Source organism: Salvelinus alpinus, chromosome 15 (assembly GCF_045679555.1).
Source record: "Salvelinus alpinus chromosome 15, SLU_Salpinus.1, whole genome shotgun sequence".
Classification (NCBI taxonomy): domain Eukaryota; kingdom Metazoa; phylum Chordata; class Actinopteri; order Salmoniformes; family Salmonidae; genus Salvelinus; species Salvelinus alpinus.
Window position 1 is genome coordinate 53,631,905 of NC_092100.1, and position 25,161 is coordinate 53,657,065.

Genomic DNA, 25,161 nt, shown 5'->3' on the forward strand with positions numbered 1-25,161 from the left:
AGCACAACTCCCATTCCCCAGGTGCTCTCATTTGTTGACTTCTGTAACCGTAAAAGCCTTGGTTTCATGCATGTTAACATTAGAAGCCACCTCCGTAAGTTTGTTGTATTCACTGCTTTAGCAAACTCCGCCAACCCGGATGTACTAGCCGTGTCTGATTCCTGCCTTAGGAAGGCCACCAATAATACTGACATTTCCATCCCTAACTATAACATTTTCCGACAAGATAGAACTGCCAAAGGGGGCGGAGTTGGAACCTACTGCAGAGATAGCCTGCAGAGTTCTGTTACACTATCCAGGTTTGTGCCCAAACAATTCAAGCTTCTACTTTTAAAAATCCACCTTTTCAGAAACAAGTTTCTCACCGTTGCCACTTGTTATAGACCCCCTTCAGCCCCCAGCTGTGCCCTGGACACCATATGTGAATTGATTGCCCCCCATCTATCTTCAGAGTTCGTACTGTTAGGTGACCTAAACTGGGACATGCTTAACACCCCGGCCGTTCTACAATCTAAGCTAGATACCCTCAATCTCACACAAATGATCAATGAACATACCATGTACAACCCTAAATCCGTAACCATGGGCCCCCTCTTAGATATCATCCTGACTAACTTGCCCTCTAAATACATCTCTGCTGTCTTCAACCACGATCTCAGCGATCACTGCCTCATTGCCTGTATGCGTAATGGGTCCGCGGTCAAACAACCACATCTCATCATTGTCAAACGCTCCCTAAAACACTTCAGCGAGCAGGCCTTTCTAATCAACCTGGCCCGGGTATCCTGGAAAGATATTGACCTCCTCCCGTCAGTAGAGGATGCCTGGTTGCTCTTTAAAAGTGCTTTCCTCACCATCTTAAATAAGCATGCCCCATTTAAAAAAAAAATGAATTAAGGACAGATATAGCCCTTGGTTCACTCCAGACTTGGCTGCCCTTGACCAGCACAAAAACATCCTGTGGCATTCTGCATTAGCATCGAATAGCCCCCACGATATGCAACTTTTCAGGGAAGTCAGGAACCATAAGAGGAATCTTAATGAATAAGAGCATCTCCTCCCAGCTGCCCACCGCACTGATGATAGGAAACACTGTCACCACCCGATAAATCTACGATAATCGATCATTTCAATAAGCATTTTTCTACGGCTGGCTATGCTTTCCACCTGGCTACCCCTACCCCGGCCAATATCTCAGCACCCCCTGCAGCAACTTGCCCAGGACCCCCCCCCCCCCCCCGCTTCTCCTACACCCAAATCCAGACAGCTGATATTCTGAAAGAGCTACAAAATCTGGATCCCTACAAATCAGCTGGGCTAGACAATCTGGACCCTCTCTTTCTAAAATGATCTGCCGAAATTGTTGCAAACCCTATTACTAGCCTATTCAACCTCTCTTTCTTATCGTCTGAGATCCCCAAAGATTGGAACGCTGCCGCGGTCATCCCCCTCTTCAAAGGGGGAGACACTCTAGACCCAAACTGTTATAGACCTATATCCATCCTGCCCTGTCTTTCTAAAATCTTCGAAAGCCAAGTTAACAAACAGATCACCGACCATTTCGAATCCCACCGTAACTTCTCCACTATGCAATCTTGTTTCCGAGTTGGTCATGGGTGCACCTCAGCCACGCTCAAGGTCCTAAATGATATCATAATTGCCATCGATAAAAGACAGAACTGTGCAGCCATCTTCATCGACCTGGCCAAGGTTTTCGACTCTGTCAATCACCGCATTCTTATCGGCAGACTCAATAGCCTTGGTTTCTCAAATGACTGCCTCGCCTGATTCACCAACTACTTCTCAGATAGAGTTCAGTGTGTCAAATCGGAGGGCCTGTTGTCCGGACCTCTGGCAGTCTCTATGGGGGTTCCACAGGGTTCAATTCTCGGGCTGACTCTTATCAATGATGTCGCTCTTGCTGCTGGTGATTCTCTGATCCACCTCTACGCAGACGACACCATTCTGTATACATCTGGCCCTTCTTTGGAAACTGTGCTAACAAACCTCCAAACAAGCTTCAATGCCGTACAACACTCCTTCCGTGGCCTCCAACTGCTTTTAAATGCTAGTAAAACTAAGTGCATGCTCTTCAACCGATTGCTGCCCGCACCCTCCCGCCCGTCCAGCATCACTACTCTGGACATTCTGACTTAGAATATGTGGAAGACTACAAATATCTAGGTGTCTGGTTAGACTGTAAACTCTCCTTCCAGACTCACATTAAGCATCTCCAATCCAAAATTAAATCTAGAATCGGCTTCCTATTTTGCAACAAAGCCTCCTTCTCTCATGCTGACAAACATACCCTCGTAAAACTGACTATCCTACTGATCCTTGACTTCGGCGATGTCATTTACAAAATAGCCTCCAACACTCTACTCAGCAAACTGGATGTAGTCTTTCACAGTGCCATCTGTTTTGTCCCCAAGCCCCATATACTATTATACTACCCACCACTGCGACCTGTATGCTCTCATTGGCTGGCCCTTGCTACATACTCGTCGCCAAACCCACTGGCTCCAGGTCATCTATAAGTCTTTGCTAGGTAAAGCCCTGCCTTATCTCAGCTCACTGGTCACCTTAGCATCACCTACCCATAGCATGAGCTCCAGCAGGTATATTTCACTGGTCATCCCCATAGCCAACACCTACTTTGGCCGCCTTTCCTTCCAGTTCTCTGCTGACAACAACGAACGAATTGCAAAAATCACTGAAGCTGGAGACTTATATCTCCCTCTCTAACTTTAAGCAGCAGCTGTCAGAGCAGCTTACCGATCACTTTACCTGTACACAGCCTATCTGTAAATAACACACCCAACTACCTTATTCCCATATTGTTACTTATCCTCTTGCTCTTTTGCACCCCAGTATCTCTACTTGTACATCATCATCTGCACATCTATCACTCCAGTGTTAATGCTAAATTGTAATTATTTTGCCTCTATGGCCTATTTATTGCCTTACCTCCCTTCTCTTCTACATATGCACACACTGTACATAGATTTTTCTGTTGTGTTATTGACTGTACGTTTGTTTATGTGTAACTCTGTGTTGTTGTTTTTGTCGCACTGCTTTGCTTTTTCTTGGCCAGGTCTCAGTTGTAAATGACAACTTGTTCTCAACTGGCTTACCTGGTTAAATAAAGGTGAAATAAAATAAAAAATAAAAATATATATATTCATATATTTTTTACAGGAAATTAGCTTTAAAACTGCTAAGTTTTCTCTCACAGGGACCTTGTTTATAGTGTCTTTATGCTATCCAGTGCTTAAAAAAATATCTAGAAATAACTACTAGACATTTACACAATTGTATTTATTTCACCTTTCATGCAACACAAAGATAAATAGAATAATTGTATCTCTGCAAATAGCACTGCTGGGTGATTTAAAAAGTCAATCAGTCGATCAACAATATAATAATACTCATAGAAAAAAAGTTATGAATTCTTTAATTTAGAAACTGTGAGAATAGAAAGGTTTAGAAAGAACTTTTGTGAAACATCACAGCACTGTTGAAAAATATATGGCAAATAGCAATCAAAACCGGATGGTGTTCAGAGACGGATGGGAGGGGTATAATGGAGCTGAAGAGTGGGACTAAAATAGGAATTAGACATCACTTTGGAAGCCATCATGATGTGACTTGATGCTGGTAAATAGTCATTTAATTTCATCAGGGTTGAATGATTTATGGGATACATACCACAGAGCAACACTCTCCCCTTAATTAATATGCAAGTGTGTGTGTATGTGTGTTATGCCTTCTCTGTCTCAGTCTGTCCGTATCCTGCTCTCTCACTGTAGCCCAAACGTAATGAGATTAACTAGATTAAATGACGCTGGTGAGATGGCAGATGATCATTTCCTGTTTGGGAGGTTGATTTGCATCTTGTCACGCCCTGATTTGAGCTGAGATCAATTGGCACCGGAGGGGATGGCTGCCGTCTTATTGGCTCTTAACCAACCATGCTATTTTGTATGTTTTTTCGCGTTGTTCGTAACTTGTTTTGTACATAATGTCGCTGCTATTGTCTCTTATGACCGAAAAGAGCTTCTGGACATCAGAACTGCGATTACTCACCTCAGATTAGACAAAGAGTTTTTCTTCAGTGAGTCGGACCAGATCCCCGTCAGATCCCCGTCATTCGTTGGAGAAGGAAACAGAGATTTCGCGGAAGATTATCAGGGTGCCTTGTGAGGATTAGGCGAGGGGTGGCTAATCTGCCTTTGCCTTCCGTCCTGCTAGCTAATGTTCAATCGCTGGAAAATAAATTTTACGAACTGAAAGCAAGTATATCCTACCAACGGGACATTAAAACTGTAATATCTTATGTTTCACAGAGTCGTGGCTGAACGACGACATGAATAACATACAGCTGGCGGGTTATACACTGTATCGGCAGGATAGAACAGCAGCTTCTGGTAAGACAAGGGATGGTGGTCTATGTATATTTGTAAACAACAGCTGGTGCACGATATCTAAGGAAGTCTCAAAGTTTTGCTCGCCTGAGGTAGAGTATCTCATGATAAATTGTAGACCACACCATCTACCTAGATAGTTTTCATCTGTATTTTTTCGTAGCGGTCTACATATCACCACAGACCGAGGCTGGCACTAAAACCGTACTCAATGAGCTGTATACAGCCATAAGCTAACAGGAAAACGCTCTTCCAGAGACGGCGCTCCTAGTGGCCGGAGACTTTAATGCAGGGAAACTTAAATCAGTTTTAATTTAATTTAATTTCTATCAGTATGTTAAATGTGCAACCAGAGGTAAAAAAATTCTAGACCACCTTTACTCCACACACAGAGACATGTACAAAGCTCTCCCTCGCCCTCCATTTGGCAAATCTGACCATAATTCTATCCTCTTGATTCCTGCTTACAATAACACATTTAAGCAGGAAGCCCCAGTGACTCGGTCTATAAAAAAAAGTGGTCAGATGAAGCAGTTGCTAAACTTCAAGACTGTTTTGCTAGCACAGACTGGAATATGTTCTGGGATTCTTCCGATGGCATTGAGGAGTACACCACATCAGTCACTGGCTTTATCAATAAGTGCATCGAGGACGTTGTCTCCACAGTGACTGTACAAACATACCCCAACCAGAAGCCATGGATTACAGGCAACATTCGCACTGAGCTAAAGGGTAGAGCTTCCGCCTTCAAGGAGCGGGACTCTAACCCAGAAGCTTATAAGGAATCCCGCTAAGCCCTCCGACGAACCATCAAACAGGCAAAGCGTCAATACAGGACTAAGATCGACTCGTACTACACCGGCTCCGACGATCGTCGGATGTGGCAGGGCTTGCAAACTATTACAGACTACAAAGGGAAGCACAGCCAAGAGCTGCCCAGTGACACGAGCCTACCAGACGAGCTAAATAACTTCTATGGTCGCTTCGAGGCAAGTAACACTGAAACATGCATGAGAGCATCAGCTGTTCCGGACAACTGTGTGATCGCGCTCTGCACAGCCGATGTGAGTAAGACCTTTAAACAGGTCAACATTCACAAGGTCGCAGGGCCAGACGGATTACCAGGACGTGTACTCCGAGCGTGCTCTGACCAACTGGCAAGTGTCTTCCCTGACATTTTCAACCTCTCCCTGTCTGAGTCTGTAATACCAACATGTTTCAAGCAGACCACCATAGTCCCTGTGCCCAAGAACACTAAGGTAACCTGCCTAAATGACTACCGACCCATAGCACTCACGTCTGTAGCCATGAAATGCTTTGAAAGGCTGGTCATGGCTCCCACAGATGACGCAATCTCAGTTGCACTTCACACTGCCCTTTCACACCTGGACAAAAGGAACACCTATGTGAGAATGTTATTCATTGACCACAGCTCAGCGTTCAACACCATAGTGCCCTCAAAGCTCATCACTAAGCTAAGGACACAAGGACTAAACACCTCCCTCTGCAACTGGATCCTGGACTTCCTGACGGGCCGCCCCCAGGTGGTAAGGGTAGGTAACAACACATCCGCCATGCTTATTCTCAACACGGGGGCCCTCGGGTCCCCTCCTGTACTCCCTGTTCACTCATGACTGCATGGCCAGGCACGACTCCAACACCATCATTAAGTTTGCTAATGACACAACAGTGGTAGGCCTGATCACCAACAACGATGAGACAGCCTATCGGGAGGAGGTCAGAGACCTGACTCTGTGGTGCAAGTGTAACCGATGTGAAATGGCTAGCTAGGTAGCGGTGGTGCGCACTAGCAGCCTTTCAGTCGGTGATGTCACTTGCTCTGAGACTTGAAGTAGTGGTTCCCCTTGCTCTGCAAGGGCTGCGGCCTTTTGTGGAGCGATGGGTAAAGATGCTTCGTGGGTGTCAGTTGTTGATGTGTGCAGAGGGTCCCTGGTTCGCGCCCGGGTCGGGGCGAGGGGACGGACATAAAGTTAAACTGTTACATTGATGCTGTTGACCCGGATCACTGGTTGCTGCGGAAAAGGAGGAGGTCGAAAGGGGGGTGAATGTAACCGATGTGAAATGGCTAGCTAGGTAGCAGTGGTGCGCGCTAGCAGCCTTTCAGTCGGTGACGTCACTTGCTCTGAGACTTGAAGTAGTGGTTCCCCTTGCTCTGCAAGGACCGCGGCCTTTGTGGAGCGATGGGTAACGATGCTTCGTGGGTGTCAGTTGTTGATGTGTGCAGAGGGTCCCTGGTTCGCGCCTGGGTCGGGGCGAGGGGACGGACGTAAAGTTAAACTGTTACACAAGGATAACAACCTCTCCCTCAACGTGATCAAGACAAAGCAGATGATTGTGGACTACAGGAAGAGGACGACCGAGCACGCCCCCATTCTCATCGACTGGGCTGTAGTGGAGCAGGTTGAGAGCTTCAAGTTCCTTGGCATCCACATCACCAACAAACTAACATGGTCCAAGCACACCAAGGCAGTCGTGAAGAGGGCACGACAACACCTATTCCCCCTCAGGAGACTGAAAATATTTGACATGAGTCCTCAGATCCTCAAAAAGTTTTACAGCCGCACCATCGAGAGCATCCTGACAGGTTGCTACACTGCCTGGTATGGCAACTACTCGGCCTCCAACCGCAAGGCACTACAGAGGGTAGTGCGTACGACCCAGTACATCACCTGGGCCAAGCTTCCTGCCATCCAGGACCTCTATACCAGGTGGTGTCAGAGGTAGGCCCTAAAAATTGTCAAAGACTCCAGCCACCCTATTCATAGACTGTTCTCTCTGCTACCACACGGCAAGCGGTACCGGAGCTCCAAGTCTAAGTCCAAGAGGCTTCTTGGAGCAGCTGCTACCCCCCAAGCCCAAGCCATACAAATCATTAAAATCCAGATGGAAAATATTTACACAAGAAGCAACCTAATATCACACAGTCAAACTCTTCAGTCATCCTGAACAGCTAATCAAATGGCTACCCAGACTATCTGCATTGCCCCCCCTAATCTCTGTTATTATTTATGCATAGTCACTTTAATAACTCTACCTACATGTACATATTACCTCAATTACCTCGACACTGGTGCGAGGGGCACAATGACTCTGTACCGGTAACCCCTGTATATAGCCCCGCTATTGTTATTTACTGCTGCTCTTGAATTATTTGTTATTCTTATCTCTGACTTTTTTGGGGGTATTTTCTTAAAACTGCATTGTTGGTTAAGGGCATGTAAGTACGCATTTCACTGTAATGTCTACACCTGTTGTGTTCTGCGCTTGTGACTAATACAATTTGATTTGAGATCTCGTTGTGGGGTTGTGGAATTAGGGGGTTGTGATGTTAGGGCAGGGGTGAAAGTAGAATACATTTCTTCCTGGGGGGGGGCTAATCATAGAACTACACATAGAATCCCTATTAACCTCTCTAGGGTATGTGGGACGCTATCGTCCCACTTGGCCAAAAGCCAGTAAAAATGCAGCGCGCCAAATTCAAATACATTACTATAAAATTCAATCTTTCATGAAAGCACACATGAAAGACACCAAATTAAAGCTACACATATCAGAATGCGCTCCCAGGAATCCTAGTTCCACAATAAATTGTTTTGTTCGATAATGTCCATTAATTATGTCCAAGTAGCTACTTTTACTAGCACGTTTAGTACACATGTCCAAACGCTCGCGCAGGTCCAGGCGAACGTCGACGAAAACTTCAAATAATTATATTACAGGTCAAATAAACTTGTCAAACTAAGTAGATAATCAATCTTCAGGATGTTGTTATCATAAATATTGAATAACGTTCCAACTGGAGAATTCGTTGGTGTCTACAGAAATAATGGAACGCAAGGCGATATCATGTGGAATGCGCATGACCAGGAACTGGCTCTCTGCCAGACCACTGACTGAAACACCTCCCATCCGGCCCCACATCACAGTAGAGGCTTCATTCAACGTTCTACAGACTGTTGACATCTAGTGGAAGGCGTAGGAAGTGCAAACAGATCCATATCCCACTGGGATTTGAATAGGCGATGAGTTGAAAATCGACCAGCCTCAGAATTCTCACTTCCGGTTTGGATTTTTTCTCAGGTTTTTGCCTGCCATATGAGTTCTGTTATACTCACAGACATCATTCAAACAGTTTTAGAAACTTCAGAGTGTTTCCTATCCAATAGTAATAATAATATGCATATATTAGCATCTGGGACAGAGTAGAAGGCAGTTCACTCTGGGCACGCTAAGTGAAAATGGTGCCCCCTATCCTAGAGAAGTTAATTCAATAGGATCTCTGTGGGCCTAGTTGTAAAGATTTGTCATTTCACTTTTAAAATGTATTACTTTTATTGGGGCAAAAACATTGTCTTCATCTGATTGTCAAACAATCACTTCAAATGGCACCTTTACTAGGCTACCTGTGCACGTTCATCCACTCAAAACATATTTACAGATATATTATATCTGTATCTATATCTATTATATCATATTTACATATTTACAAATTAGTGGTGAATGGAAAGAAACATCTGTTACACTAAACCCCAAGTAGTGCAATAACGTGGCGATTGTCATTAGGCTAGAATGTATGCGTCCACTGCTGCCCATGCGTGCCTCGGTGTCGGGCCACTCTTCTCTGCCTTGGCAAAATATCATTGTTCTCGTCGAACCACATCACATTTTGGAGTGTAGACCATACCACCCGTTTTCAAGTCCATCCGCTCATTTTTCATACCTCTGACATGCGGTAATGATTAAAAGTAGTCGACGGTTTTCTTGACATTTTGTTTTAATTATTGTGATCGGCTCATGTTTTACTGTTCCAGCGTACCCCCGTTGTTTATTATGCCGGGATGCTGCACCGGACCGTACCGCCTTAGTTTCACCCCTGTATTAGGGTGTTGTGTCTTTAGGGAGTTGTGGTGGTGTAGAGAAGGCAGCATTAGGGGGGTTGCGTCCTTAGGGGAGGTTTGGTGGTGGCTTGGAAAAAGCAGAGATCACAGAGGGTAAGGAGTATTTCACCTTCCCCATGGGATGAGCATGATCCTGTCACTCTGGGACATGAGTGATCCTGTCACTCTGGGACTCTTTCTGTTATGGAAGCATCATCATTATGAAACACATGAGCTGTGGTTGTAGTCTGTCTTTCTGGACACTTTAGAAGCTGGGGGATAGATTGCTGTGTGCAGAAGGCTTTTGAACTTTAATGCGGAGTCAGAGGTCAGAGAGGAAGACTCACCTTCCCCAAAGGATCAGCATCGTCTGTCCCACTGGGACTGCGGGACTGGCGTTATAGAGGCTTTAGCATTCTGTTACGCTCGCATAACAGCTAGTCGTGTTTTCAATAATGATTTCAACAATTCTAACTAGGTTCGAGTAACCTTCTCAGGGCAAAATGGGCGAACAAACTGACCAGCCATCATCAACACCGTGTGTGAACAGCCTTCTAGCTGTTCGGTTCGAAATAAAGAGGAAAAACTCACAGACGAGGAGTAAAGCTCAAACTAAGTTTATTCACCCAATGGGTCAGACAGCTGAACAGACAAAAACATGTTCCCACCAGCAGTATATATACCCCAATTTGGGTGAAGTCTCCTCCTTCCCTCTAAACATTACATCTTTATTGCTAGGCAGGAAGTTAAGTGACTCCCTTAATGTGACCTGACCTGACCTCGGCCCCTATTCCTCACTAATCCACAGCTCTCTACCCTTATCAGTGACCGCAACCATATACATTCCTCCTACAGATAACCGTTCACTTCTGGTGTCGAAACAAGACTGTGTCCCTTCTCCTTTCCATAGGATACCTGATGATTAACTATATTTCAAATCTAGAAGTCAGAACCCATCCTAGCCATTTGGACACTTCTTTGGCAGATGGGAGTTGTGATAACCCTTGGTTTCAATACATTGCTTGCTGTCCCTATTATGATGAAGACACTCCCCTGGCTTTTGGCTTGGCTCAATAATGCAGTCCCCAGATCTCTTAATATCAGCTGTCTAACTGTGCGATGGAAACTTTAAGAGTAATTCATGATGGGGTATTGAGAACTTTTATGAGTAAAAGTGTCGAGATTGTTTGGTAATATTTGGATATGATGTGTTTGTGACAGGACCTCAGATTCAAGAGAAGATTGTTGGCTTTATCTCCCAGAGCTCATGTTTATTCTGTGTTTTCCAGTGTCGGCCATATATGCAGAAAATATCTGCTGTACTGTGTGTTATTAGAAGTTGATGAGTGAAGGCATTGCTAGTAGCAGCAGTTTTTCATGTGTGTATTCACGAGTGACACATCTCTTGTAAAATCAGTCTATTTAAGTCTTCTATTTGTCTAATTTCCCTCTGTCTTAGTGTCACTGGTTTCTGTTTAGTTTTTAACTATAATGGAATTGTAGTCCAACGTTGGATCATAGTCTTGCATGCTATTGACAGCTCCAGTATACAAAACATTAGGAACACCTGCTCTTTCCATGACATGGTGTCACGATCGTCTATGGGTGAAAGAGTGGACCAAGGCGCAGCGTGTGAAAAATACATCTTCTTTTAATGAAGAGAAAAACAAACACTTACAAAATGAACAAAACAACCGATCGTGAAGCTAAGATGAACTAAGTGCACACATGCAACATAGAACATAGACAATTACCCACATTAACTTAATGCCTATGGCTGCCTTAAATATGGCTCCCAATCAGAGACAATGAATGACAGCTGTCTCTGATTGAGAACCCTTCAGGCAACCATAGACTTACCTAGACAACTACACTATACACTGCCCCATACACATACAACACCCCTAGACACTACAAAAACACATACATTCCCCATGTCACACCCTGACCTAACTAAAATAATAAAGAAAACAAAGATAACTAAGGCCAGGGCGTGACACATGGTGAATCCAGGTGAAAGCTATGATCCCTTATTGATTTAAGAAGGATTTTTAAAACAATTGAGACATGGATTGTGTATGTGTGCCATTCAGAGGGTGAATGGGCAAGACAAAATATTTAAGTGTTTGAACGGAGTATGGTAGTAGGTGCCGGGTGCACTGGTTTGAGTGTGTCAAGAACTGCAACGCTGCTGGGTTTTTCACGCTCAACAGATTCCCGTGGGTATCAAGAATGGTCCACCACCCAATGGACATCAAGCTAACTTGACACAACTGTGGGAAGCATTGGAGTCAACATGGGCCAGCATCCCTGTTGAACGCTTTCGACACATTGTAGAGTCCATGCCCTGACGAATTGAGGCTGTTCTGAGGGCAAAAAGGGGTGCAATTTTAGGTGTTCCTAATGTTTTGTACACTCAGTGTACATGCTTATGATGCAGGTTCGCTACAGTACAATGCATTCTGGGTGTGTGATTAGCCTAGCTGGAAGCTGGGGGATAGATTGCTGTGTGCAGAAGGCTTTTGAACGTTATTGTCAGAGCTTGTGTTTGGCTTGTTTGGTTGGTGCTTAGGATTCTATCCAAGTTTAACCATATTTTATGGGCCCTGGTCAAAAGTAATGCACTACATTAGGAATTAGGAATAGGGTGCCATTTTGACGCAACCATGGTTGTGACCAGTTTAAACAGAAGGCTAAAACATGCTGTGTCAATAAGACGAACAGTCTCTCTGGCAAGCCTTAGTGTTTATTGCTGCATAGTTCCAGCAGCACAATCCCCTCATGATTTATGTACTTAACAGTAATGACCTGTAAATGTGGGCTTTTATGAACACATTTCATACAATTCTACTACACTTTCGATGACTGGAGACATTAGCTGAATCTTTTTTAATAGTACAAATGAAAGGGTAGCCTACTTCGCTGACACTGACAAACCAATAAAAGTGACTTTTGTCCATGTAATGGACCTACGTGAAGGGGAGACACAAATATAATATGACGTCCATCTTAACTGGAGGACATGTATTGTCCAAAAACAAACTTTTAAGTAGCACTGACTCAACAATGATAAATAGTGAATATGCGCACGAGGAATCACCAGGGATATTGCCGATGCTCTCTGCTGGTGCCAGTAAGAAAGGCTATACTGAATACTAAAAGACAGATTTGTGTTTTCATTGTCTTCCCTTTACAGCAATAACCATTTTCTTTCCAAACTGATTATATTTTGAAATATATTGCGAGATGCCTGGGTTGATCTCTCTACTTTGCGTGCGCTGCCTTTCCTTCTCACTGTAGATTTAAAACAATCCACAACTCATATTTTTTTAAGAAGCTAATCATCCTCTGGCCAAATCAAGCTCTAGTAGTCTATTTTGAACGATTCAATGTATTTCTGTATAGAAAGGAGTAGTCTAATTAGGTTAAATAATTTTGGCAATGTAATTCACTTTACATTAGGGAAGCTTGGCTTTCCCTAGGCTTATTGTAACCACATGTAACCTCCATTCACTATTCGAGTGCAGGCTATGGATGACATGTTTTGTTTTTGTGCACCATTAGAAATAAAAAAATAATTCCACACATATAGGCTATTAGTAGGTTATAGGTATATAAAAAAAAAAAGATTAAATTGAGATTAGTCTGACGGGTGAGAATATTACAAAGTGCTTGTCAAATTGTGAATGAGAGACTGATGAAGTGTGTGCAGCCTTCGCAAGAAACAGAGAAGAGCACATGTCTTTCATGCAACTTTTTTCAAATCATCATTAGGGTCGCATCATACAGCCTTCGAATGTATTAACAATCTAAACATATAGCCTAACGTTTGTATCACTAAAGTTGCATAAATAACTCTACATTAAGCATGTATGATGACATGTTTCTTTGTTACCTGCTCAACATAGAAAAGACGCATGTGCTCACCTCGGAAATCATTTGGAGGAAAATGTCCTTTCTATTTTATTCAGCTATGTTCAATTGTATTTTTCTTACTATAAAATAATATAAAATAATGCCAATGAATACTAGGCAAATATTGTCGGCATAGCCAGATCAGGACCTAACATAAGGACAACTCAGAATATACTATTCTGTTCTTCTGAAATGGGCTGTGATGGTGTAGGCCTGATTAAGTGAATTTATTAGACTTTTTAATAAAATGTAGATGTTCCAAAGGTCTGCATCAGTGGCTTGTAGGCTATGCGTGGAAGCCAGGAAATGCTAAACGTGTTTATGTTAATGAATGGCCAATTACCGAAAGACTGGTAGCTATTTACATGACAATCACCGGGTGACAAAATGTCATGACCATCACAGCCCGAGGTCTGACCATTGAGCAAGTTGAGGAAGCTAAACTCCTAAGTATAACGTCGGATGGTCAATTATCATGGTCAAGTCATATTGACAAAGTTCTTGTAGAGATGTTATAAAAAGATGGTCTGCGTTTTTGACACAAAAATCAACTGTACTAATTGTTCAGGCTTTGGTCTTGTTCCATCTTGATTACTCTCTGGTAATATGGTCGAGTGCAGCAAAGCTGCAGCTGACTCAAAACAGAGCAGCACGCCGTGCCCTGAACTGCACATACAGAACTAACATTAACAGCATGCATGACAGTCTTTCCTAGTTGAGGGTTGACTCGAGATTGACTGCTTCTTGTCTAGTTTTTATGATAAATATTACTGTGATTATAATTCCAGATTGTCTAGATAATCAAATAACATTCAACTCAGACAAACATACACACCCCACAAGACATGCCACCAGGGGTCTCTTCAGACATTCATACATACCCCACAAGACATGCCACTAGGGGTCTCTTCACAGTCCCCATGTCCAAAATGAATTCTCGTCAATGCACAGTATTTTACAGAGCCATAAGCAAACAGCAAAATGTACTTCATTTAAAAAAATAAAACATCTCATGGCACTATAGGGATTGGGAAATGACACACACACACACACACACACACACACACACACACACACACACACACACACACACACACACACACACACACACACACACACACACACACACACACACACACACACACACACACACACTGACACTCTAACACACACAATCTACACACATTATTCTTTAGTTGTATTGTTTGTATATTGTTGTATTTTCAATTTGTGTGAATGTTCTTGTCTGTCAGTCTATCAGTGTTTTGTTACTTGTCGTCTTTTATGTTTTTGTGTAGACCACAGGAAGAATAGCTGCTGCTTCGGCAAAAGCTAATGGGGATCTGAATAAACCAAATCCCACACAAACGCACACACGCACATGGTGTGTCGTTGCCTTTGCCAGATGACAAAGTGGAATCAATAGAAGGACCCCCTCCTCCATTACTGACCAGGCCTGTGCAGTGAGCAGAGCAGCCTGTCAATACTGACAGCAGATTTAACATGGTGTTATAGGAAGAGTAATGGACCTGATTGAGTGGCTTGAAATAATGATATATTAGAGAGCAGCACAGGGTACTACAGACTGGTTGAACACCTAAGTGACCACCTCTGAGCAGGAAATACAGGTCTGAGAACAGTCCATAAACTGTGAATTAGACAGCAGCACAGTGTAATACAGGATGGTTGAAACACCAGCAGAGACCTCCAAGCAGGAAATACTGTTCTGAGAACAGTACATGAAACCTGGTTGAAACACCACAAGATACCTCTGAGCAGGAAATACTGTTCTGAGAACAGTACATGAAACCTGGTTGAAACACCACAAGATACCTCTGAGCAGGAAATACTGTTCTGAGAACAGTACATACAACCTGGTTGAAACACCTCAAGATACCTCTGAGCAGGAAATACTGAGAACAACAAGACATCACGGCTAATAGAACTGAAGATGTCTTAATCACCTTTAACGTCAGTCAGACCTCAATACTTCGCCATGTTTTTCTGGGTTGTTGCATATCTATTTTAAGGGTTGTGGTTTCATACAGTATATCAGGCCAGTCATTTAGTCATGACGAGATGCTGACTTCATGGCTTTGCCGTGTTCAGATCAACTTGTTGGAGAGTTGTATCCGTGTGGTTAAGGAGTTGTTACAGCATACTTTAATGAACGTTAAGGGAACATGTAGATTTCCACCTAAATGGACATGCCCCAAGGTAATTATTTGTCATGGCTTGGCCATAAACAATATCTAGTAATGCTGCATACTTTTAGAAAGTTCTGGAACTCACCTTTCTGATAACAATAGTTATACATTGCTTAGGTGTACTCACTTTTGAGGACACAAGCTCAAATGCACAGTACAATATATTATGTTTTCCCTATTCAACAAAAGTGGGGTAATAGGGCATGAAATGACTGAAATGCCTTCTAGATATAGTAACATTGAAATGATAAATGATTTACCATCAGATTTCACCTGTCTTACAACCTTCTAATAATTATGATCATACTTTATGACAGTACAATATTGGCACCACGTCATGTAAGTGACTACAGAGACTTTTCTCCAAAACGTCCTCTGAGTGATGCCGAGACACCATTCAAGTGGCTGCAGACTCAGTACAACTTCTGCTCTAATCACACAGTAACTTGGCCCTTCTGTGAACAAGAGAAAGTCTTGTTTTAAATTCGACTAAATTAAATTGTATTTTGTCATGTTGAAAGCTCTAAATCCATCTGAGAACATCACAGCGAAATGAGACTGCTTTTGCTAAAATCGCTAGACTCTTCCGTTTCGTTTGTATCGCAATCGGAGCTGCGTGCTCCACAACCCGAGCAAAAATATCCTTTGTCTAGATAGGCCAGGGAATGTGACGTGTCTCTCGCCATGCAAATTAGGTGTCAGATTTCAAATACTGGATCTCGTAGGCGAGTGGGAGACAGCATTAGAAGCGGGACAACCAGACCTTTCACAGAGTGCGCAGGAATGGACATTGTGTCGTTCACAGAGTGCTGTACACAGAAATGTCTGTTGGAACTGGCCCAGAACCACTCAAGGTCCCCCTAAATAGTCACCGTAATGGCTCAGAGGCTTTAGTTCAGGTTGTGATTTTATATTTCTGTCCAGTCATTGAGTGACGGAGGGATGTTGACTTTGCGAAGATTAGATCCGCTTGATAGTGAGTTGTTGTTAAGAGATGTAACAGCCGTGGGAATACGTGTTGTCACACCTGCATCTTAGGGTTGTGATGCTATGTTTCTGTCCAGTCATTGCGTGATGTAGCGATGTAGACTGTACCCTAGGTGTCTTGTCTTCTGTGTTGCAGGTGAACCAGGAAAATGTGGTGAAGGTGGGCCACAAACAGGTGGTCAATACGATCCGACACGGGGGAAACCGGCTCATCATCAAAGTGGTGACGGTTAGCAGGAATCTGGACCCTGATGACACGGCCAGGAAGAAAGGTAAGCCTTTTATCCTCTCTCTCTCTCTTTCTCCCGCCTTGCTGCTCTGCCCTACAACACCCTGCCAGCAGGATCAATGTCTGATTAGTTGGGGTGAATCCACAGTCAGGGTCCCAGCACACCCTCCAAAGCAGAACTGGGTTTAAATACTATTTGAAATGATTACAAATACTTCATATGTGCTTGACCAATAGATAGGCCCGGAACGGCGAACCCCGCAGTCTAGGCAGACTAGAGCAAACGTTCAAAGTATTTGAAAGATTTCAAATAGTGTTTGAACCCAGGTCTGTTCTAAATCGTCTTGGCTCGTCCTCGTACTGTACTGTAGTGTATCAGGGAGCTAGAAGCTGACGAGCTAGAAGAACGTTGACCACATTGCAGTTTTTCCTGATGACTGTGCTGATTTTCAGCCTCGAAGTTAAGACGGTGGATTTACAGTTGGGGGCATTCAAAGAAAAATGCCTGTACTGCAGCACAGGTAAAAACATTTCAAAGCTGATGTACATTAACTGTCAGGGGCATATTTTAGAAGGGCATTTTTAAGGTATTTTGTTAGATGATTCGCTGAACTTGGCCGCTTGCTTGGCGTCACCCTACGAGATGTGTGAAGCTGTCACATAGACAACGCAGCGTCGCTGAAGCACATGCAAGCGTTTTGGGAAGGAACTTTTTAATACGCCCAGCTGTATATTGTATATTGTAGATCTCTCATCTGGGGCTTGTTCAGGATGATGTAACGTTACAGAACGCTCACGTAGAAATGTAGGCCTATTGCATAAAGCAGAAATGACTTTCCATCAGACAGAATAGGGAATAGTGTCAGCTCTATTCATTCTATCTTTATCTGCAACGTTCAGAACACGACCCTGAATACACCCCTGCTTTTCTGTGTTGTTGCAGTGCCCACACCTCCGCGTAGAGCTCCCTCCACTGCCCTGTCCATGGCCATGCGCTCCAAATCCATGACATCAGAGCTGGAGGAGCTAGGTAAGAATCCGCAAACCATCCATACATGGGAGATTGTAATACCAAGAGGTCTAAATGCATTTTGTATCATCTTGGTTTGTTCTCTGTGTGTTTAGTGATGTTATTCTCTGGAATATATATTTTTTTTAAAGTAATTATGTCCTCCTGATTTGTTTGTCAATATCTGCGACTACAGTGGACAAAGGTACGCAGCATACAGTAGCTACTGTTTGGTCACAGCTGCTCGCAACTGTCTTAAAATAGTTTTGTTCTCTCATTTTTAAATGTTAATTTCCTCCATTTAATATAGGACTATATTTACTCTACTTTGAGGGGGCATAGGCAATTATGTACTTTGCGAAAAGGCACAAAGGTGTTCTGCTCTGTAGCATTTGATCTGAAGAGAGCTGGAGAGAAAACATTTTAGCGACAGTGCGGAATCATCTAATGTGATAAAGAGCTCATTAGACAGCATGACTGATCATTTTGACTACTTTGAACGATCATAACAATTGCATAATTCCATTCCATGTCATCACACATCTAATCTAATAAACTTTGGATTATTCATTTACTTAATCATTTCATTTATTGTTTGATTGATTTAACTCAGAGCCGTATAATGTATGTAAATAGCTTTGATTTAACTCACCATTTGAAAAAGCTTTTACCTTATTGTTGACTCATCTGTCGCTTATAACTGTTCTGCAGTAGATGTTTTTTGAAGGGCCGGTCGTAAAAATGGCATGAAAGGGTTGATCATTCTATGTCTATTTGGCAGGTGTCATGTTTGGAAGCTTTTAAACATGTATACAATTGCTTTACGAAAATACACTATATATACAAAAGTATGTGGACACCCCTTCAAAATTGTGGATGCTGCTATTTCATGCACACCTGTGGCTGACAGGTGTATAAAATCGAACACACAGCCATGCAATCTCCATAGACAAACATTGGCAGTAGAATGGCCTTACTGAAGAGCTCAGTGACTTTCAACGTGGCACCGTCATATGATGCCACCTTTCCAACAAGTCTGTTTGTCAAATTTCTGCCCTGCTAGAGCTGCCCTAGTCAACTATAAGGGCTGTTATTGTGAAGTGGAAACGTCTAGGAGCAACAACGGCTCAGCCGCAAAGTGGTAAGCCGCACAAACTCAAACGGGACCGGCGAGTGCAGAAGCGAGTAGCGCGTAAAAATCGCTTCTCCTCAGTTGAAACATTCACTACTGTGTTTCTGGAACGTCAGCACAAGAACTTTTCAGGAGCTTCATGAAATGGGTTTCCCATGACCAAGGGGTAGTGAATGTTTCAACCTAGGATGCATTCCGACAGACAAATCTGGGTTTGGCTACCTGCCCCAACGCATTATGTAGTGCCACCTTTAAAGTTTGGTAGAGGAGGAATAATGGTCTGGGGCTGTTTTTCATGGTCCTTTAGTTCCAGTGAAGGGAATACAATGACATTCTAGACGATTCTGTGCTTCCAACTTTGTGGCAACAGTTTGGTGAAGGCCCTTCCCTGTTTCAGCATGACAATGCCCCCATGCACAAAGCGAGGTCCATACAGAAATGGTTTGTCGAGATCGTATGGAAGAACTTCACTGGCCTGCACAGAGCCCTGACCTCAACCCCATCAAACACCTTTGGGATGAATTGGAACGCCGACTGCAAGCCAGGCTTAATCGGCCAATATCAGTTCCCGACCTCACTAATGGTCTTGTGGCTGAATGGAAGCAAGTCCCCACAGCAATGTTCCAACATCTAGTGGAAAGCCTTGCCAGAAGAGTAGAGGCTGTTATAGGAGCAAAGGGGGGACCGACTCTATATTAATGCCCTTGATTTTGGAATGAGATGGTCGACGAGCAGGTGTCCATATACTTTTGACCATCCCCTAGGCTTATATTTGGCAAAGTAGTGATGAGTAGTGGTCTTTATATTACGCTGCTTTAAATGACAATATTCCACCATTTTTGCATAATAGCCTGTGTTGTTGTTGAGAGATACTTTTTGTTGATTTATTTTGATCATCATTTGTTACATACATTTGTATATTCTCTTTTTTCTAAGCCACTTTGAGGAAAAAAGTGACCGGTGGTAAGTGTGATAGGCATGCTTAATATATGACATGTTATTTGTACGTCCATGGAATGTACAAAATACTTGATGCACTTTTCACTTTTTCTCTAGATCCCTTATTTCTTTATCAGCACAATTTGTACATTTTACTTGCATGCCTACTGAACTGTAAGGGGGCAGGTATGAAGGTCAACTGATGTTCGCCGTCTCAGGGTTGTAAACAGGTGTGCAGGCACATTAGGAACATAAGAAAATGCCCTTCTGAACGAGAAGCTTTTTAAAGACTTGTTAGCACATCACAACACTTGATGTGTCCTTAGCTTTTCACAGCGTTCACCGCGTACGCACTTCAGTTCAGTGTGAGAGTGCAATGCTATTGCCATGCATTATTCATTGCTCTGCCCCTCTTTTAAACACAGTTATGCAAGATCAGGGGAAAAAAACAACAGCCGAGATCTCACACGCCATCCCATATGGCACCCTATTCCCTCTATAGTGCACTACTTTTTGACTAGGGACCTGGTCACTAGTGCATTTACAAAGGGAATAGGGTTCCATTTGGTATGCGGCCCTCAGTTTAGCACAGATTCTTATCCTTCCGAAATAGTTGCACTGTTCTCTGTAATGATAAAAGGATTTGAAACACCTTTACGGAATAAGAACTAGGGGCCTAGGTAATGCACAACAGTCAGCTGCCCATTTCAAAGAGCAGCTAGCTACCTTCTCAGAATACACTGTGACTTAACTTCAAGGGCACAACACTGTTATACAATGAGCCCACTACAGATAGGCTTTGACTCATACGGAAACAAGGTGTTGCCATGGAAATGATGCTGCATACAGTGTAGTGTGTCGTCCAATATACTGTAGCGGCACAGCATAGTACCTGCAAAAAATAGTCTCTACAATCCTGCAGCTTCCTACTCTTCGACACGTTCTTCAGCTGTATCGGCCTCGTTCTGTGTTCACTGCTTTACACCGCAACACTGGAGATTTGCAGGAATGCTTGGAGAATTCGAGAATGTGTGGTGACACCAGACACTGAGGTGTCCTAGAATGAGTGGCTTCATCAATCCACCAGTGTTCCTTACTGTCATAAATACTGCAACGTTACTGTAGCCAGAGGATGTGACAGAGCGAGAGAGAGAGAGAGAGAGACAGAGAGAGAGAGAGAGAGTTAGAGAGAGAGAGAGGTTGCTGATGATCTGGTGCTTCTGTCACCAACCAAGGAGGGCCTACAACAGCACCTAGATCCTCTGCACAGATTCTGCCAGACCTGGGCCCTGACAGTAAATCTCAGTAAGACAAAAATAATGGTGTTCCAAAAAAAAGTCCGGTCGCCAGGACCAAAAATACAAATTCCTTCTAGACACCGTTGCCCTAGAGCACACAAAAAAAGATATACCTTGGCCTAAACATCAGCGCCACAGGTAACTTCTACAAAGCTGTGAACGATCTGAGAGACAAAGCAAGAAGGGCATTCTATGCCATCAAAAGGAACATAAAATTCGACATACCAATTAGGATCTGGCTAGAAATACTTGAATCAGTTATAGAGCCCATTGCCCTTTATGGTTGTGAGGTCTGGGGTCCCCTCACCAACCAAGATTTCACAAAATGGGACAAATACCAAATTGAGACTCTGCATGCAGAATTCTGCAAAAAATATCCTCCGTGTACAACGTAAAACACCAAATAATGCATGCAGTGCAGAATTAGGCCGATACCCGCTAATTATCAAAATCCAGAAAAGAGCCGTTAAATTCTACAACCACCTAAAAGGAAGCGATTCTCAAACCGTCCATAACAAAGCCATCACCTACAGAGATATGAACCTGGAGAAGAGTCCCCTAAGCAAGCTGGTCCTGGGGCTTGGTTCACAAACACAAACAGACCCCACAGAGCCCCAGGACAGCAACACAATTAGACCCAACCAAATCATGAGAAAACAAAAAGATAATTACTTGACACATTGGAAAGAATTAACAAAAAAACTGAGCAAACCAGAATGCTATTTGGGCCTAAACAGAGAGTACACAGTGGCAGAATACCTGACCACTGTGACTGACAAACTTAAGGAAAGCTTTGACTGTGTACAGACTCAGTGAGCATAGCCTTGTTATTGAGAAAGGTTGCCGTTGGCAGACCTGGCTCTCAAGAGAAGACAGGCTATGTGCACACTGCCCACAAAATGAGGTGGAAACGGAGCTGCACTTCCTAACCTCCTGCCAAATGTATGACCATATTAAAGACACATATTTCCCTCAGATTACACAGATCCACAAAGAATTCTAAAACAAACCCAAATTTGATAAACTCCCTTATCTACTGGGTGAAATACCACAGTGTGCCATCACAGCAGCAATATTTGTGACCTGTTGCCACAAGAAAAGGGCAACCAGTGAAGAACAAACACCATTGTAAATACAACCCATGTTTATGTTTATTTATTTTCCCTTTTGTACTTTAACCATTTCCACATTGTTACAACACTGTATATATTCATAATATGACATGTGTAATGTCTTTATTATTTTGGAACTTCTGTGAGTGTAATGTTTACTGTTCATTTTAATTGTTCATTTCACTTTTGTATATTATCTACGTCACTTGCTTTGGCAATGTTAACATATGTTTCCCATGCCAATAAAGCCCCTTGAATTGAACTGAGAGGCAGATATGGCTTTAGGAAGAGGGGGTGGGTGATTGGTGGGTGGGTTAGTGGAGGGGAGAGGGTCAGTGATGGCGAGAATGTTCTCCATCTTAACCACACAGCACACACATGGGCACGCGTTGAAGCTTAGTATGCAGACAGAGGGATAGCAAGATGTATCCTTAAGATGTACACTCTTAGAAAAAAAGGGTTCCAAGGGGTCTTTGGGCTGTCCTGAAAGGAGAACCCTTTTTGGTTCCAGGTAGAACCAGTAGCACCTTTTGTTCCTAAAAGTGTAGGGGAAGTAAAGGGAGGTTTAAAGAGAATTATATTACATATTATTTACCATACACTGATTCTACTGTACAGTATCTGTCAATGAAAGTCATTCACAATGCAAAAAAGGCAACATACATCAAAAATCCAGCTAAACTGACATTAAAAAAACGAGTTTACTTACTATAGAAGTATGTAGTAAACGGTAGTGTACCATGGAATACTATACTACACACTGAGAATCCTTTGATCATGTTTAGTTATTACTATAGAATTGTGTAGTGTGCTGTAAAATACTAAATAAATACAAAACAAGGGAAAACAGGTCAGGAACGTGACAACTATAGTAAATACTAAAGTATTTAATTGCCTATACTCTGCCCATTCCCTTCCCCCTTATCCCAATTTGTTCCACCCATAAGTGAGAAACCTACATGCTAAGTATAGACCATATACTTGGCGGCAGGTACCTTAGTGGTTAGTGTTGGGCCAGTAACCGAAAGGTTGCTAGATCGAATCCCCGAGCTGACAAGGTAAAAATCTGTCGTTCTGCCCCTGAACAAGGTGGTTAACCCACTGTTCCTAGTAAATAAGATTTTTTTCTTAATTGACTTGCCTAGTAAAATAACAACAACAAAAAATATATATATATTGTGTTCCCTTTCAGGATAATAGAAAAGAGCAGAAGCTCTGAACTATTGGTTCAGTCCCCAGTCCTACCTGCCTAGAGGTTATGATAAATGATTTGCTCTTTCAGTATTTCTCCACTAGGTTTCTTCAAGGAGAAAGACCTCCACTTCTATGTCAACGCTAATAAAACAAAAACACTATAGTAAATACCTCTGTAATGTCCGCAAAAACACTACAGTATACTAGTCTGCAAAAACACTACAGTAAATACTGTCTGCAAAAACACTACAATATACTACAGTCTGCAAAAACACTACAGTAAATACTATGTCTGCAAAAACACTACAGTGAATACTATATATTTATACCTTAATATACTGTACTATAGTATTTTTGAATGTGGGGATGTCTGCTCTTGGTTAGATGAATGAATAATGTGTTTCAGGAAGACAATAAAGAGGGATGTATGTAGCCTACAGCTCTCTCTCCTCTGTTGACAGGTTTTGACAGCAGTGACTTGAGGGAGAAGTGTGTGTGCTAGCTAGCTACAGAATAAGGATGCATGTCCGTATCTGAACTGCCTTTTCTTCCACTGTATTCCTGTTGTAGATGATCAGTCTTCCGATAGTGAGAGTCTAAAGAAGAGGATCATTTTCTCAGTCACTCTAAGTAATCGTCCCATGCATGGGAGCGCAGAACTACAAGAAAAACGCTAGCATGTTGGTTGGGCAGTGGCTGCTGAACCATAAACCTATTCCCAGATCTGTTTAAGCTATCTTACCAACTTCTTGTCACTCATTGTAAATTATCTAAGGGATGTGTCCTGAATGGCACCCTATTCCCTACACAGTACACTACTTTTGACCAGAGACCAATGGAGCCCTGGTCAGAAGTCGTGCACTATATGTAGTAGGGTGCCATTTGGGACACAGAAGGAGTTGGAAAGGGAGCAGAAATAGACTGGCACCCAGGATAGCTAAACCATAGAAACAAAGGGAAAAGCCTGATGGAGGTATAGCTAGCGAGGGAAGCTTGCACGGCTTTGACTTTGACCAATGTCAGTGTAACTATTTCTGTTCTCTTTCTTTTCCTTTCTGCTCGGTTTGATATCAGTTCTTACTTACGGGCCTGGATTGCCATTGCCTGAGACGAAGGCTCGTTTTAGCTTGGAGACGGATGTAGGCTACAGTGTCCTGTACTGACAGTAGAGATGTGTGTTACTTTGTGTTCCAGATAAAGTGGACGAGAACATGCCTCCTCAGAAGCCTATGTGGGAGAACTCCAACGCTGACGTAAGGGTCGCCAACACAGTCAAGTCACGGCCCAACAGCAGGTGCTTCGCCATGAGCCCCGAGATGAATGTAGGTATAAGCCCTACCGTCAGTGTACGTTTTGTTGGCTGCGTGGCACAGGAGTGAGACCAGAAAGGTCTACGCTGAGTAGGGGTTGAAAAATACTGGAACATTTCCCAAACTTCCCAGGTTTTCCAAAAATTGCAGTTGGGAGTATTCCCAAAATCACCTGGGACTGAGAATCCAACTGGGAATCAATAGCCATTTTTTGAAAAACTGAAAAGTTTCTGGAATTTAAAAAAAAGTTAATGCTCAGAGAATTCTGGTGGCTGTACCATTGCCTGTTGGAAGTTACTGCTATATTCTGGCTGGTAATATAAATGCATGATTGGCTCCCTTTGTTAGACGCTGTGCATGTGCTTGATGGGAATTGCATTCCCTGATTCGCTTGGTCTCAGAAGAGTACATGAAGGTTAAACAGCTTCTTGCTCTTCGTTGTCCTTCATTTCTTTCACAAGTTTATCTGCAACGTTGAGGACCAACAAACACAGCTGGATATTGTTG

General features: G+C 43.0%; 1 protein-coding gene across 1 annotated transcript in view; it reads left to right on the forward strand.

The window, feature by feature from the left end:
- Positions 1 to 25,161, forward strand: part of shank2b (SH3 and multiple ankyrin repeat domains 2b) — a 167,922-nt gene that overhangs the window by 131,855 nt on the left and 10,906 nt on the right. The window contains exons 18-21 of the mRNA XM_071344081.1: positions 16,568 to 16,703; positions 17,604 to 17,690; positions 19,738 to 19,764; positions 24,539 to 24,666. Coding sequence (XP_071200182.1) covers positions 16,568 to 16,703; positions 17,604 to 17,690; positions 19,738 to 19,764; positions 24,539 to 24,666 — 378 coding nt within the window. The remainder of the gene's footprint in view (positions 1 to 16,567; positions 16,704 to 17,603; positions 17,691 to 19,737; positions 19,765 to 24,538; positions 24,667 to 25,161) is intronic.